The sequence below is a fragment of the Equus caballus genome, chromosome X (assembly GCF_041296265.1).
Source record: "Equus caballus isolate H_3958 breed thoroughbred chromosome X, TB-T2T, whole genome shotgun sequence".
In the NCBI taxonomy this organism is placed as follows: domain Eukaryota; kingdom Metazoa; phylum Chordata; class Mammalia; order Perissodactyla; family Equidae; genus Equus; species Equus caballus.
In genome coordinates, this window is record NC_091715.1 from 86,492 (window position 1) to 99,950 (window position 13,459).

The window sequence follows — 13,459 nt, forward strand, 5'->3', positions numbered from 1 at the left end:
AGACTTTCCCTGGATTCCTTTTAATTGAGAGCTTTTATTTCTATGGTGGGCTCTTCTTTCCTTACCTTTTTTAACCGTAACCCTCCAGTCTCCCCTGGTGTTTTCTGCGCCTCGCGCTCCTCGGGTTGGTCCCCTCCCGGCCCACGACCACCTTGTAAACCAGTGTGGGCTGAGCCCCCGTCCATCCTGGAGGCTGTGCCTGGACGCCCTCTTGTTGCTGACACGCGGCCGTGCGCCCACGAGCTGGCTCAGGCCTGGAACGGGACGGTCAGCGCGGCTGTGAGGGGCGTCACTCCCTCACTCCTCATCATTCCCCAGGTCGAGGGCCCGGTTGCATCCCGGATTGGAGGGCCCGATGCAGCGGCCATGAGCTGGGCCCGCTCTGAAGGTGCACTCACTCCAAGGGCTCGGGGACCGGCTCCCCCGTGGGCTGTCGCAGGCACCCCACTCGCTGGCCCAGGGCGTGGCCCCCACGTGGGGCCGGCCAGGGTGAGTGCACAGTGGGGTCAGGGGTCCTGGGATCGGGAGACGGTGGCCTTGGGCTGCATGTGGCCGTCGTCAGTCTCTGTGTTGAGATGTTGGAGCACCACGAGGTGACCAGTCTGTGCATCCACTGTTGCTGCGGTAACCGTCCGTCCGTCCGTCTGTCTGACTTACAGCCTCCCCGTTGTTTCCGCGACGCCATCCAGGACACCGCGAGGAGGACGAGGCAGAAGGACAGGCCCCAGAACGTGCTGTGCCCGCGCCTCCGCCTGCCGCAGGTGAGCGGGCTGTTCCAGAAGGTCGGCCGCTGCCCCACGGGACGGAGCTGCCTGGCCTGCAGGGTGGCGGGCGTCACCGGGACTCACCCGGGTCCGGCTGTTCCTCTTCCTTCTTAGGAAGCGTCACCACGTTAGCGATTGGTCTGCAGTCGCTCGTGACAACAGCGCGTCCTGGCGTCTTGGTTCTGGCGGCCGTAACGAAGGACCGTAATCGGGGCGGCTTAAACATCAGATTACTTTATTTTACTTTATTTATTTTATTTTTATTGTGTTTATTTCCCCCAGTTCCGGGTTCTCTTTGGGGTCACCGATGGCCCCTCCTCGCTGTGTGCTCACAGCAGAGACAGGAGGCAGCTCTGTGACTCTTGTTAGGACTTGATCCCATCGCGGGACCTCCGCCCTCCTGACCTCGTCTGACCCCGCTGACCTCCCACAGCTCCTAAGGCCATCACGCGGGGGTCATGTGCCCTGGTCTCCTGGACGGATGGGGGTCTCGCCCCCGTCGGCCTGGCCAGGAGCGGCCGTGCTTCTGTGTGGGCTCGATCGTACCCCGTGGGGCGGCTTTTCTAGCTGAGCCCGGGGACGTTCCTGCCCTCTGAGCTGCACGGACCCAGGGGACTCGCGCGCGTGCTGTACGGGGCGGGGCGTCCTACGCAGCTGCAGGGTGTCTGCCCACGTCAGAGACAGGCGTCCCTCGCCTTGTGTGTGTGCACGGCTTCCCACACCCTCTCTGTTCTGTGTTTGCACTGCAGACGATCCACAGACCCCCCCCTCCCCGTGCTCCTGACCGGGGCCCGTCCTGTCATAGGGAGCCCCCGGGTACCGGTGTGGACTCCACGTGTGTCCCTGTGTGGGGACGTCGGGACTCGTGCTGCCCAGCAGTGACTTGAGGGTGTCTCTCTCCCCGTGTCTCAGGGCGGATGTTTCCAGAAGGAGATTGTACAGAATCCTCACGGGAGACAGTTTACCCCGATACGTGGGCTCCACGGCTGTGACGTGTGGAATCCACAGCCGTGAGGCGTGGCCTGTGTTCTGCTCTGCATCTCGGTGCCGCCTTGTTCTGTCTCCCAGACCCATCTGTCTGGCTTTCATGTCACGAGGGGTCACCTAGAGGTGTCAGGAGATGCCCCTCGTGTTGAGAAAGGCGCCATGTTGACTTAGGCGCCCGAGTGGTCCCAGAACCTCATCGTCTTAGAGGCGACGCCGCCGTCCCTTCCTCACCGTCCTCCTGGCTTGGTCGCCTGGCCGGGGCGCACAGTGTGTCTACGGTCTCTGGGAGCACTGAGTGTGGCGTCCCGGGTCGGCACCTCCATCCTGCGGGATCCTGTGGTGCCTACGGGGCGAGGTGACCGGGCCTTTCCCAGGACACTTGTCGGCCTCGGCCTCACAGTTCTGCGAGAACAGGCGGTTGTCCCGTCCCGTTTCCGGAGGGTCATGCAGATTCTTTTGTCTACACTGAGGTCTCCCTTTAGATTTAATTTTTTCCTGCACTTTGTCCCTCAGGGGGAAGAGCTTCTTGTTTCTCCTCGTAGACATCGTCTGCACATAAAACGTTCAGACCAACCGAAAGTTCCCCACGTCCAGCGCTGGTGGACGCGCCAGGCTCCCTGCGGCCTGTTCCGTGCGTGCTTTCCTCGCTTGGGGAATCGTGAGCATCTTCCCTTGTCGGCAGCGTGCTGTTGGGTTCGTCGTCTCGGAGGCCGTCGGAGCTCTTGCTGAGCAGATGGAACACGGGTGGTGTCGGTGTCCCCCCGCAGGGGCCGTGGGGCAGCGTGCGGGTCCCCACATCTCCACCGTCTGTTATCTGCGTCCTGCGGGTCAGCGGTCTGTGCCCCCGTGAGAATCGCCTCGGCCTCAGGTCGGCTGTCCGGAGGAGCCTGGCACCTCTGCTTCTGCCTGGGCTGGCGTGTGGCCTTCTCCTTGAGCAGAAGACTGACTGGTTTCTGGGATCCCGTCATTTATTTCTGCTTTTCATCTTTGCGGAGGGCCAGGGGGCAGTTTTGGAGGCAGGCCGAGATTCTTCTGGGTTCTTTTCTGGATTCTCTTGAACCTGGGTCGCCTGCGGAGGGGATGGGGAGGCTGCCCACGCGTCCTGGGTTGACAGCCTGATCCAGAGGCCCCGGGGCTTCCCTGAAGTAGTCGGGGGTGTGGGCAAGGTCCCGGCCCTCCGCAGGTGCGGCCCACCCTGGGCAGAGACGCGCGGTGTGCACGCCTGTGGTGGGGGGGCTGCTGCAGCACCGGTTTTCAGCCTCTGTGGGGTCCGTTGGGGGAGCAGCCCCCCACCCCCTTCACCTGGAAGGGGCATCAACGCGCAGACACGGATGCCCAGACTCCGGGACACGGGGCGCCACCCCCTGCTCACTCCGGAACGCGGAGCACCGGCCACCCCCAGACCCGAGGCCCAGGGTGCCCCCCAGCGAGGTCGCCCCGACCCTGGACCCCCAGGCTCCGACGGCCCCCTCCTCCTCCGCTGTTGCAGAAGCACGTGGACACGCACGGCCTGGGCCGCGACCCCGCCCGGGTCATCTGCGGCCCCACCTCGCCCACCCCCCCCTTCCCGCTCGAGCTCGGCTTCCAAGGTGCCCGAGACGCCGGGCCCCGGATCACAGGTGGCGCTGGGGGCGGAGGGGTCCTGGTCCGTCCTCCCGCCCTCCGAGCCGCCCCTCCCACGCCCCATCCCTCATTCAGGCCCCGCCCCTCGCCGGGGCCCCCACCACCCTTTCACCTGGGCCCCGACCCTGCCCTGTGTGCTCCCCCCACGCCCCGCCCCGCCCCTCCCCTCATTCAGGGCCCGCCCCTCGCCTAGGCCCCTCCCATACCCCACCTTTCATGTCGGCTCCGTCCCTCCCACACCCCTTTGACCTGGGCCCCTGCTCACTGTCCTACGCCCCGCCCCTCACTGTGGCCCCGCCCCGGCACACGCCCCGCCCCTCGCTGTGGTCCCGCCCCGGCACACGCCCCGCCCCTCACCGTGGCCCCGCCCCGGCACACGCCCCGCCCTTCGCCGTGGCCCCGCCCCTGCCGTACGCCCCGCCCCAGGCACGGGCTGGCCTCCGCCCTCTCCGAGGCTTCCCTGGAGGAGCTGGAGCCGCCGGGCCACCAGCGCTGCCGCAACCCCGGCTCCCTGCTCGTGCTCGCTGAGTTCCGCAGGATCCCGCCGGCTGAGCGTGGGGCTGCGTGAACCTACACCGGCCCAGGGTCCCGGAGGTGGGAGCTCCCAGGAGGAGGGGGCTGGGGGAGGATGGGGGACACAGGTTTCGGGGAGAGGCTCCACGTCCCTGAGCAGTCACTGTGGGGGGGCGTCCAGGCTGAGGGACACGTCCTGGTGTGTATGCCGTCCCCGTGCTTGGCCTTCCTCGTAGCCCCCAAGGCCTGGTGGGCTGGATGCACCTGGACGCGCAGCCCTGGCAGAGGGGACAGGTGGGGTCGGAGGACCATGTTGCACACGGGCCTCGTCCTAGAGGGGATGCACGTCCAGCCTGCTGCTTGGGGCTGAGGGTATGTGGGGGTGGTCTCTGGGCTGCAGAACCGGCCTGTAGGGCCCTGCATTCCTCACCCAAGATGGCTCCCTCTTCTCTCTCTCAGCCCAATCTGACCCCGCCGGTGACCTCTCTGCCCGGTCCTCCCTGGGCTGCCACCGCCCCTACTTCCTGTCACTTTCTCGTACGTGCATGTTGTCGCTGCCCATGTCTCTGTCGCTCATGTCTGACCAGGGGACGGATGGGGGGACCCTGGGTGGGCTCCTGGGGGTCTCTGGTTCCTGCCTGGGTCTCAGGTCTGTCCCCTCCTTGCACACGTCCCTAGTCTGTCCCCTCCCCACCCGTGTCCCCAGGTCCATCCCCTCCCCACCCGTATCCCCAGGTCTACCCCCTCCTTACGTCTGGTATCCCCTCTCACCCACAGACTCGCCCACTTCCAGGACTCCCTCTCCGAGGACACGCCAGCCTTCTGGGAGGGGAACGTGAACCCCTGCTCATCTACCTCAGGGTCCTCATGAGGATGGACGACATGGCCCTGGGGGAGGAGGAGCCTGCTGCCAATCCGTTTGACGCCATATGCAAAAACAGCAAGCATCCTCGAGGTGGGGGGTGTCCCCAGGGTGGGGAGTGTCCTGGGATCAAGGGGGAGGTTCATTCTCAAGGTCGGGGAGGGGCCCCAGCGTGCCCTCACGGCTGACCGCTCCTGGCTCTGCAGAGCTGCCTGTGGGAAGGTGCTCCACCTGGACACCAGACCCCCTGGCCAGCTCCACTGCAGCCGACAGAGACCCAAGGAACCCGTCCAGGGGCTGCAAGGCCAAGAGGTGCGGCCATCTCCTGTGTGTCGGGTGCAGGGTCTGTGCTTGGGGACATCCTGTCCAGAATCTGCCGGCCTGTCTCTGCATCATCAGCCTCGAGGGTTTTTCCAAGCATTTCTCAAGGAGTGGAGCTTTGGGGTGGCCGCAGTCCCAAAGTCGGGCTAGCTGTTTGGGGACACTGGTCAGACCGGGTCCTGCCTGGGTCTGAGATAGGGGAGGACGTGCAGGGACAGTGCTGTCCTGGCGGAATGTGCTCGAGGGGGCAGCAAGGGGCACTTCCCACCTCCCCTGACTGCCTGAGGCTCAACAGAGGGGACACGGCGGAGTGTCAGATGCCACTGGGTGTCCACACCCTGGGGGCTCTGCCTCCTTTGTCTCTTCCTCTGTCCCTCTCTGTGTCCTCCTCCATCAGACTCCATCTTTTCTTTCGTTTTTCCACGACTGTCCAGGCTTGTCGCCTCCAGGGCTCCTGCTCCCACCTGGTCTCCTGCCTCAGTCTCTCAACAGGGATCGAGGTTTGAGAGGAGGCTGCTGGGGGCGTGTCCTGCCGCTGGGTTGCTGGCAGCCGAGAGTGGAGGACTGACCCGCCACCTTCTGTCACCTGCAGGGACACCTCTGATGTCAACGTCCTGTCCTTCGAGGACTCCGAGAACTCTTCCGATGAAGACATCGATGTGCGTGTCTCTACCCAGGGGGTACGTCCCGGGCGGGGCCTCTGGGTGGTGGCCACATGGGGCATTGACGGGGCTGGAGAGGATGCTGACTGGGCGCAGACCGGGCGCCACATGGGGGCTGCCTTCTCCTGCCCCTGCCCCCAGGCCGCAGGTCAGGGAGAAGCGGGAGACCTCATCTGAGGGGGCCTCCCAGTGACATGGCGGCCTCTGTGCCCAGGGTGGGGGGCGGGAGCAGAGTCCTTTGCACATTCAGTCAAACGGATTCGGGTCCTGGTGGGAGTGACCCGGGGCTCCCTGTGGGGGCGGAACACCCAGGTGCCTGCCTTGTGATGATCACCTGGGGGCTGGCCTGACTGTCTGGGGGCCCAGGCTCGTGCGGGGTCCTCAGCTGCCCAAGGCTGGTGGGGTGTGGTTCCCGTGCCGCGCCTCTGTGGCTCAGGACACTGGTTTTCGGGGGGCCCTGGGGTCCTCGCTGGCTCTCCTGGCTCTGCCTGGCTGACCCCGTCCCCCGCCATGCCTGGGCTGGGCTGGGGCTGCCGGCTGGGCCTGGGTGAGAGCTGTGGGTCTGGGGTGGCCCTTGGGGAGGTGCAGACACTCCTGGAAGGACACCCCCGTGCGGACACCTGGGTGGTCAGCACACCGACCCAGGGACTTGGGGTCAGGCGTGTGGAAGGTCCCGCGGGGTCAGTGTTGCCCCCAGCCCTTCGCACCTGTGTCCTCAAGCCCCCAGAGGCCGTGGCAGGTGTGGGCCCCCGTCTGGCTCCTCGACATTTGCTGCTCCCCGAGAATTCCCAGGTCCCTCCTGAATTGACTGGGAAGCGCCCTGGAGGGTGCCAGGCCATCCCGTGTGTCCGTCTGTCCCTGCGCCCATCCACTGGGTCCTGAGCGCTGTCCCTTCTGTCCCCAGGGGGTGTCTGACTGCAGACGACTCACGCCCCGGGTGGGACTCAAGTTGAGTTCCTCCTTCGTGGCCACGTTCTGTGTCCACGGCTGGTGGTCCTGGGCCGCGGCCTCTGAGTGCGGGTGACCTGGGTCCTCGGGGCCTCCGGGCTGTGAGGTGCATGACGGTGACCCTGCCGTCTGCTCCTGTGGAGCCAGCACCCCGTGCACAGGGCAGGGCCACAGGACCGTCGACCCTCGGGGTGCCCACCTGCCCAGATGCCTGCCTGCCCACGGCTTCCTCGCGGGGCTCCGGCTGCCCGCTGCCCTCGGCTCAGCTGGGAGGAAGGTTCCGGAACCACTCTGCTCCTCTCTGCAGAGTGTGGTGCCACCTCCCTCACCCCGCATGGTCCTGCTCCGTGTGGGCCACCGGCTCCTCCTCTCACGGCCCAGGGCCCTGTTGCCGAGCGTTGTGTCGTGTCCAGCGCCGTGGGCCCAGCTGGGGGGCAGGAGGGACTCGCCCGCGGCCTGGTCAGCGCCTGGACGCTTTAGACGGGCTGCGCCTGACTGGGGTGGTGGTGGGAGGGGCCGAGGCTGCAGCCCAGGGGAGGAGGCCCGTGGGGTTGTCCCTGGAGGCCCACTCGTTGGCAGCCCTGCCCACGGACACCTGGGGTGGGGCCGCTCGCGCCCTCTGGATCTCATGTTGGTGCCAAACCACGGCCAGCGCCCACCCGAACGCCAGAGGGGACAACCCCTTGAGGCCAACCTGAGAGCAGATGGGGAGACCGGACGTCGGGGCGGCGGGGGTGTGTGGGGGGGTGTCTCCCTTTTTCTGTCTGCAGGGGCGGATTCCCCTCTCTGTTGTGTGCAGACGAGCACGGACCCATGAGAACCGGTCTGCACGTCCCTGCGTGGCCGTGGCTGGGGGCTCAAGGTCGCGGCCCCGGAACAGCCCTGCCCCCCACACGAGGCTGAGTTCCACGGGGTCTCTCTGCACACGGTGGGCCGGGTTGCGGCCTCGGGCGGAGTGTCTATGCTGTGGGGTCGTGTCCTTTCCCAGGACTCTGGGGGCCGACTAGGGAGGAACCACCCCTGGGGTGGGGTCGGGGTCACCAGGAGGTCAGAGGAGGGTCAGGCTGCTGGGAGTTCTCAGGCCCCTGACCCACACCTGAGCCCGCGGGTTGTCCCTACCTGGTAGTGTAGCCGTGTCTCCCTTGGTGGTGCTGCCGTCTGTCCCCAGTGGCGTCACCGTGCCCTGTGAACGTGGTGTCGCGGGCTGGGCGAGCTGAGGCTGTGGCTGAAAATCTTTAAATTCTTTATTTCAAAATACAAACGTGACCTCATAAAACATTTTTAAACCGCTCTGCACTGCAAATAAGAGTTAACTTTACACATTTTGTACATTTACAACAGGAAAACGATCAACAAACCCGAGTGGGCGCTCCCTCCCGCACCCCGCGGGGAGGGCTGTGCTGGGCCGCTCGTGTGGATGGAAGGTTCCGGGGCTGCCGCGGCGCCGGGCTCCTGGAACGCGCTGGCTCCTGGAGAAGAACCGCGCACGGCCGCCCGGCGCCCGGAAGTCCACGCGTGCCACGCGGCCCTGAGGCAGGTCCTTTGGGAGCGGAAACGGGTTCCCCTGCGGGATGCACCACCGGCCAGGCCCGCGGTACGTGTCGAATGCTGGGTCTCTGCAGCTGGAGAGGGGCCGTCCGATTCCCACGGAGGCCCGAGAGCGCTTGTCCCCGCCGGGCCCGGCCAGGGGGTCCTGGGCGGTGCGTCCTCCTGGACGGGTGGGGCCACGCGCTCCAGGGTCCGTGTCTGAGCAGCTTCCGTGTCGAATAAATAAGGATTCGCCGTTCCGTACAAACGCACTTCACCTGTGGAAGACGGCTCAGCAGCCAAACGGCCCTGTTGTCTCTCCACACGAAAGCCGCTGCGTGCAGCAGGCCGCCACGGACGGTGCCCGGGGGGCGCGGGTCACGAGGGCTGCAGGTGGGCGTCCCCACACTCGTACTCGTACAGCTCGACGGCGCCCAGCGCGGACGGCGCCTCGAAGAAGGGCCTCTGGGCCAGTGGAGACCGCAGGGCGCACAGCTTCTGGTCCACGGGGCTGAGCTCGGCTTCGTACCTGCAAGGAGGGCTCCGTGAGGACACGCGAGGGGCCGGGCGCGGCGGCCCAGGGCCCACCGTTCTCCGAGGCCGGCGTCACCTCAAACCCAAAACAAGACTCGTGTCACCAGACACCACAAGTAGCCTTTGCAGACGGAGGCCAGGAACATACGGGCGGGGAGCGTATCGGGACCACGCGGGTTTGTCTCGGGAAGGCCAGGCTGGCTCGACCACCGAGGGTCTCTCACGGCGCCCGATCCCCAGGCCACGGCAGAGACGGCCTTGGAGCGGCAGCGTCTGACGCAACGCGGAGCCTCAGCAACCTGAGGGGACGGGAGCTTCCTCCCGCTGACCAGGGACGCGCTCCCCACACCCCACAGCCCACGTCACGCTTCCTGGGGAAGGAGGACCTCGCCCCGGGGACGAGGCGAGGACGCTGCCCTCACGTCCGTCCAGCATCGTCCTGACGTTGCAGGAAGAGCGACAAGCAACACAGACCAGGGGACAGACGGACGGGGGTCACGGTGTCGACTGTCACCGTCCAGAGACCCAGCGCCGTCCATCAACGTCCCCGCGGGACCGTCCGTGCGACGCCACAGGCTGACCCGACAGCGCACAGGAAGGCGGGCAGACTCGAGTGACCGGAAACCCTGCACCAGACGAAGCTGGAGCTGGAGGCCTCGCGCTCCGGGACTCGACCCCCCTGAGGCTGCAGCGCACAGACGTCTCCTGAGACACCAGGTCCGCAGAATGAGCAGACGCCAAGAACTGGGACAAACCACGTACCTGAGAAAGGAGCTGCATCCAGAAGCCGTAAAGAACCCTGAAGACTCGATAACGAGACAATAATCCCAAACGGAGAAGGAGCAAAGCATACAGGACTTCATCAACAAAGGCGTGGAGGGAGGGCCCACAAGGACGTGAACAATTCAAACCATGTTGTTGTGGACGGCATCGCCCCTTAACAGCTCATCAGGATTTTTATGTTGTTAACAGCTCCTCCCAAACCTATCTCCTGGTGCGTGTTTCCATTAGGACGTCACGTTTTGTCATCTGTGCCTTCTTGTCAGGTGGAGAGGGTCATTGTTTCAGTTTCGTTCTCTCATTACTACTGAGATTGAATGGAAGCTCCATGAGGGCAGGGACGGGGTTTTGGGGGGTCTGATTGGATCGTTGTTTAGGGCAGTGCCTGGTGATGACAGGAGCTGGAAAAGGTTTTAATGGATGCGGGGGTGGGAGGAAGGGGGAGGGAGGGATGGATGGACGAGTGGGTATGTGGGTGGACAGGGGGATGGATGGATGGGTGGGTGGTGGGTGGGTAAATGGGTGGATGATGGATGGGTCGAGTGGTGGGTAGATGGGTAGATGGTTGGACAGACGAGTGGACAGACATGTCTGTCAGTCAGCGTCACTTCCCCTCCGGGACTGTGCAGGTGTAGACTCTTGGTGTGTCTGTAACACGGTGGCGACTTTAGCCCTTTATCTGTTGCGAGGACTTTCCCTGGATTCCTTTTAATTGAGAGCTTTTATTTCTATGGTGGGCTCTTTTTTCTTTACCTTTTTTAACCGTAACCCTCCAGTCTCCCCTGGTTTTTTCTGCGCCTCGCGCTCCTCGGGTTGGTCCCCTCCCGGCCCACGACCACCTTGTAAACCAGTGTGGGCTGAGCCCCCGTCCATCCTGGAGGCTGCGCCGGGGCGCCCTCTTGTTGCTGACACGCGGCCGTGCGCCCACGGGCTGGCTCAGGCCTGGAACGGGACGGTCAGCGCGGCTCTGAGGGGCGTCACTCCCTCACTCCTCATCATTCCCCAGGTCGAGGGCCCGATGCAGCGGCCATGAGCTGGGCCCGCTCTGAAGGTGCACTCACTCCAAGGGCTCGGGGACCGGCTCCCCCGTGGGCTGTCGCAGGCACCCCACTTGCTGCGGTAGCCGTCCGTCCGTCCGTCTGTCTGACTTACAGCCTCCCCGTTGTTTCTGCGACGCCATCCAGGACACCGCGAGGAGGATGAGGCAGAAGGACAGGCCCCAGAACGTGCTGTGCCCGCGCCTCCACCTGCCGCAGGTGAGCGGGCTGTTCCGGAAGGTCGGCCGCTGCCCCACGGGACGGAGCTGCCTGGCCTGCAGGGTGGCGGGCGTCACCGGGACTCACCCGGGTCCGGCTGTTCCTCTTCCTTCTTAGGAAGCGTCACCACGTTAGCGATTGGTCTGCAGTCGCTCGTGACAACAGCGCGTCCTGGCGTCTTGGTTCTGGCGGCCGTAACGAAGGACCGTAATCGGGGCGGCTTAAACATCAGATTACTTTATTTTACTTTATTTATTTTATTTTTATTGTGTTTATTTCCCCCAGTTCCGGGTTCTCTTTGGGGTCACCGATGGCCCCTCCTCGCTGTGTGCTCACAGCAGAGACAGGAGGCAGCTCTGTGACTCTTGTTAGGACTTGATCCCATCGTGGGACCTCCGCCCTCCTGACCTCGTCTGACCCCGCTGACCTCCCACAGCTCCTAAGGCCATCACGCGGGGGTCATGTGCCCTGGTCTCCTGGACGGATGGGGGTCTCGCCCCCGTCGGCCTGGCCAGGAGCGGCCGTGCTTCTGTGTGGGCTCGATCGTACCCCGTGGGGCGGCTTTTCTAGCTGAGCCCGGGGACGTTCCTGCCCTCTGAGCTGCACAGACCCAGGGGACTCGCGCGCGTGCTGTACGGGGCGGGGCGTCCTACGCAGCTGCAGGGTGTCTGCCCACGTCAGAGACAGGCGTCCCTCGCCTTGTGTGTGTGCACGGCTTCCCACACCCTCTCTGTTCTGTGTTTGCACTGTAGACGATCCACAGACCCCCCCTCCCCGTGCTCCTGACCGGGGCCCGTCCTGTCATAGGGAGCCCCCGGGTACCGGTGTGGACTCCACGTGTGTCCCTGTGTGGGGACGTCGGGACTCGTGCTGCCCAGCAGTGACTTGAGGGTGTCTCTCTCCCCGTGTCTCAGGGCGGATGTTTCCAGAAGGAGATTGTACAGAATCCTCACGGGAGACAGTTTACCCCGATACGTGGGCTCCACGGCTGTGATGTGTGGAATCCACAGCCGTGAGGCGTGGCCTGTGTTCTGCTCTGCATCTCGGTGCTGCCTTGTTCTGTCTCCCAGACCCATCTGTCTGGCTTTCATGTCACGAGGGGTCACCTAGAGGTGTCAGGAGATGCCCCTCATGTTGAGAAAGGCGCCATGTTGACTTAGGCGCCCGAGTGGTCCCAGAACCTCATCGTCTTAGAGGCGACGCCGCCGTCCCTTCCTCACCGTCCTCCTGGCTTGGTCGCCTGGCCGGGGCGCACAGTGTGTCTACGGTCTCTGGGAGCACTGAGCGTGGCGTCCCGGGTCGGCACCTCCATCCTGCGGGATCCTGTGGTGCCTACGGGGCGAGGTGACCGGGCCTTTCCCAGGACACTTGTCGGCCTCGGCCTCACAGTTCTGCGAGAACAGGCGGTTGTCCCGTCCCGTTTCCGGAGGGTCATGCAGATTCTTTTGTCTACACTGAGGTCTCCCTTTAGATTTAATTTTTTCCTGCACTTTGTTCCTCAGGGGGAAGAGCTTCTTGTTTCTCCTCGTAGACGTCGTCTGCACATAAAACGTTCAGACCAACCGAAAGTTCCCCACGTCCAGCGCTGGTGGACGCGCCAGGCTCCCTGCGGCCTGTTCCGTGCGTGCTTTCCTCGCTTGGGGAATCGTGAGCATCTTCCCTCGTCGGCAGCGTGCGGTTGGGTTCGTCGTCTCGGAGGCCGTCGGAGCTCTTGCTGAGCAGATGGAACACGGGTGGTGTCGGTGTCCCCCCGCAGGGGCCGTGGGGCAGCGTGCGGGTCCCCACATCTCCACCGTCTGTTATCTGCGTCCTGCGGGTCAGCGGTCTGTGCCCCTGTGAGAATCGCCTCGGCCTCAGGTCGGCTGTCCGGAGGAGCCTGGCACCTCTGCTTCTGCCTGGGCTGGCGTGTGGCCTTCTCCTTGAGCAGAAGACTGACTGGTTTCTGGGATCCCGTCATTTATTTCTGCTTTTCATCTTTGCGGAGGGCCAGGGGGCAGTTTTGGAGGCAGGCCGAGAATCTTCTGGGTTCTTTTCTGGATTTTCTTGAACCTGGGTCGCCTGCGGAGGGGATGGGGAGGCTGCCCACGTGTCCTGGGTTCACAGCCTGATCCAGAGGCCCCGGGGCTTCCCTGAAGTAGTCGGGGGTGTGGGCAAGGTCCCGGCCCTCCGCAGGTGCGGCCCACCCTGGGCAGAGACGCGCGGTGTGCACGCCTGTGGTGGGGGGGCTGCTGCAGCACCGGTTTTCCAGCCTCTGTGGGGTCCGTTGGGGGAGCAGCCCTCGCCCCCGCCACCTTCACCTTCACCTTCACCTTCACCACCACCTTCACCACCACCTTCACCACCACCTTCACCACCACCTTCACCACCACCTTCACCACCACCTTCACCACCACCTTCACCACCACCTTCACCTAAGGGGCGTCAACGCGCAGACACGGATGCCCAGACTCCGGGACACGGGGCGCCACCCCCTGCTCACTCCGGAACGCGGAGCGCCGGCCACCCCCAGACCCGAGGCTCAGGGTGCCCCCCAGCGAGGTCCCCCCCAACCCTGGACCCCCAGGCTCCGACGGCCCCCTCCTCCTCCGCTGTTGCAGAAGCACGTGGACACGCACGGCCTGGGCCGCGACCCCGCCCGGGTCATCTGCGGCCCCACCTCGCCCACCCCGCCTTCCCGCTCGA

General features: G+C 64.9%; 1 protein-coding gene across 18 annotated transcripts in view; it reads left to right on the forward strand.

Moving 5' to 3' along the window:
- Positions 1 to 12,725, forward strand: part of LOC138921912 (uncharacterized) — a 25,234-nt gene extending 12,509 nt beyond the window's left edge. For 4 of the 18 annotated variants that reach the window (XR_011434908.1, XR_011434906.1, XR_011434909.1 and 1 more), the window contains one exon: positions 12,280 to 12,725. Coding sequence is in view for 8 of the 18 variants with exons in the window: in XM_070257828.1 (XP_070113929.1) it covers positions 660 to 761; positions 12,280 to 12,495 (318 nt within the window). In the remaining 10 variants the exon portion in view is untranslated. The other 14 variants (XR_011434903.1, XR_011434900.1, XR_011434902.1 and 11 more) reach the window with 14 other exon arrangements.
- The last annotated feature ends 734 nt before the right edge of the window (positions 12,726 to 13,459 follow it).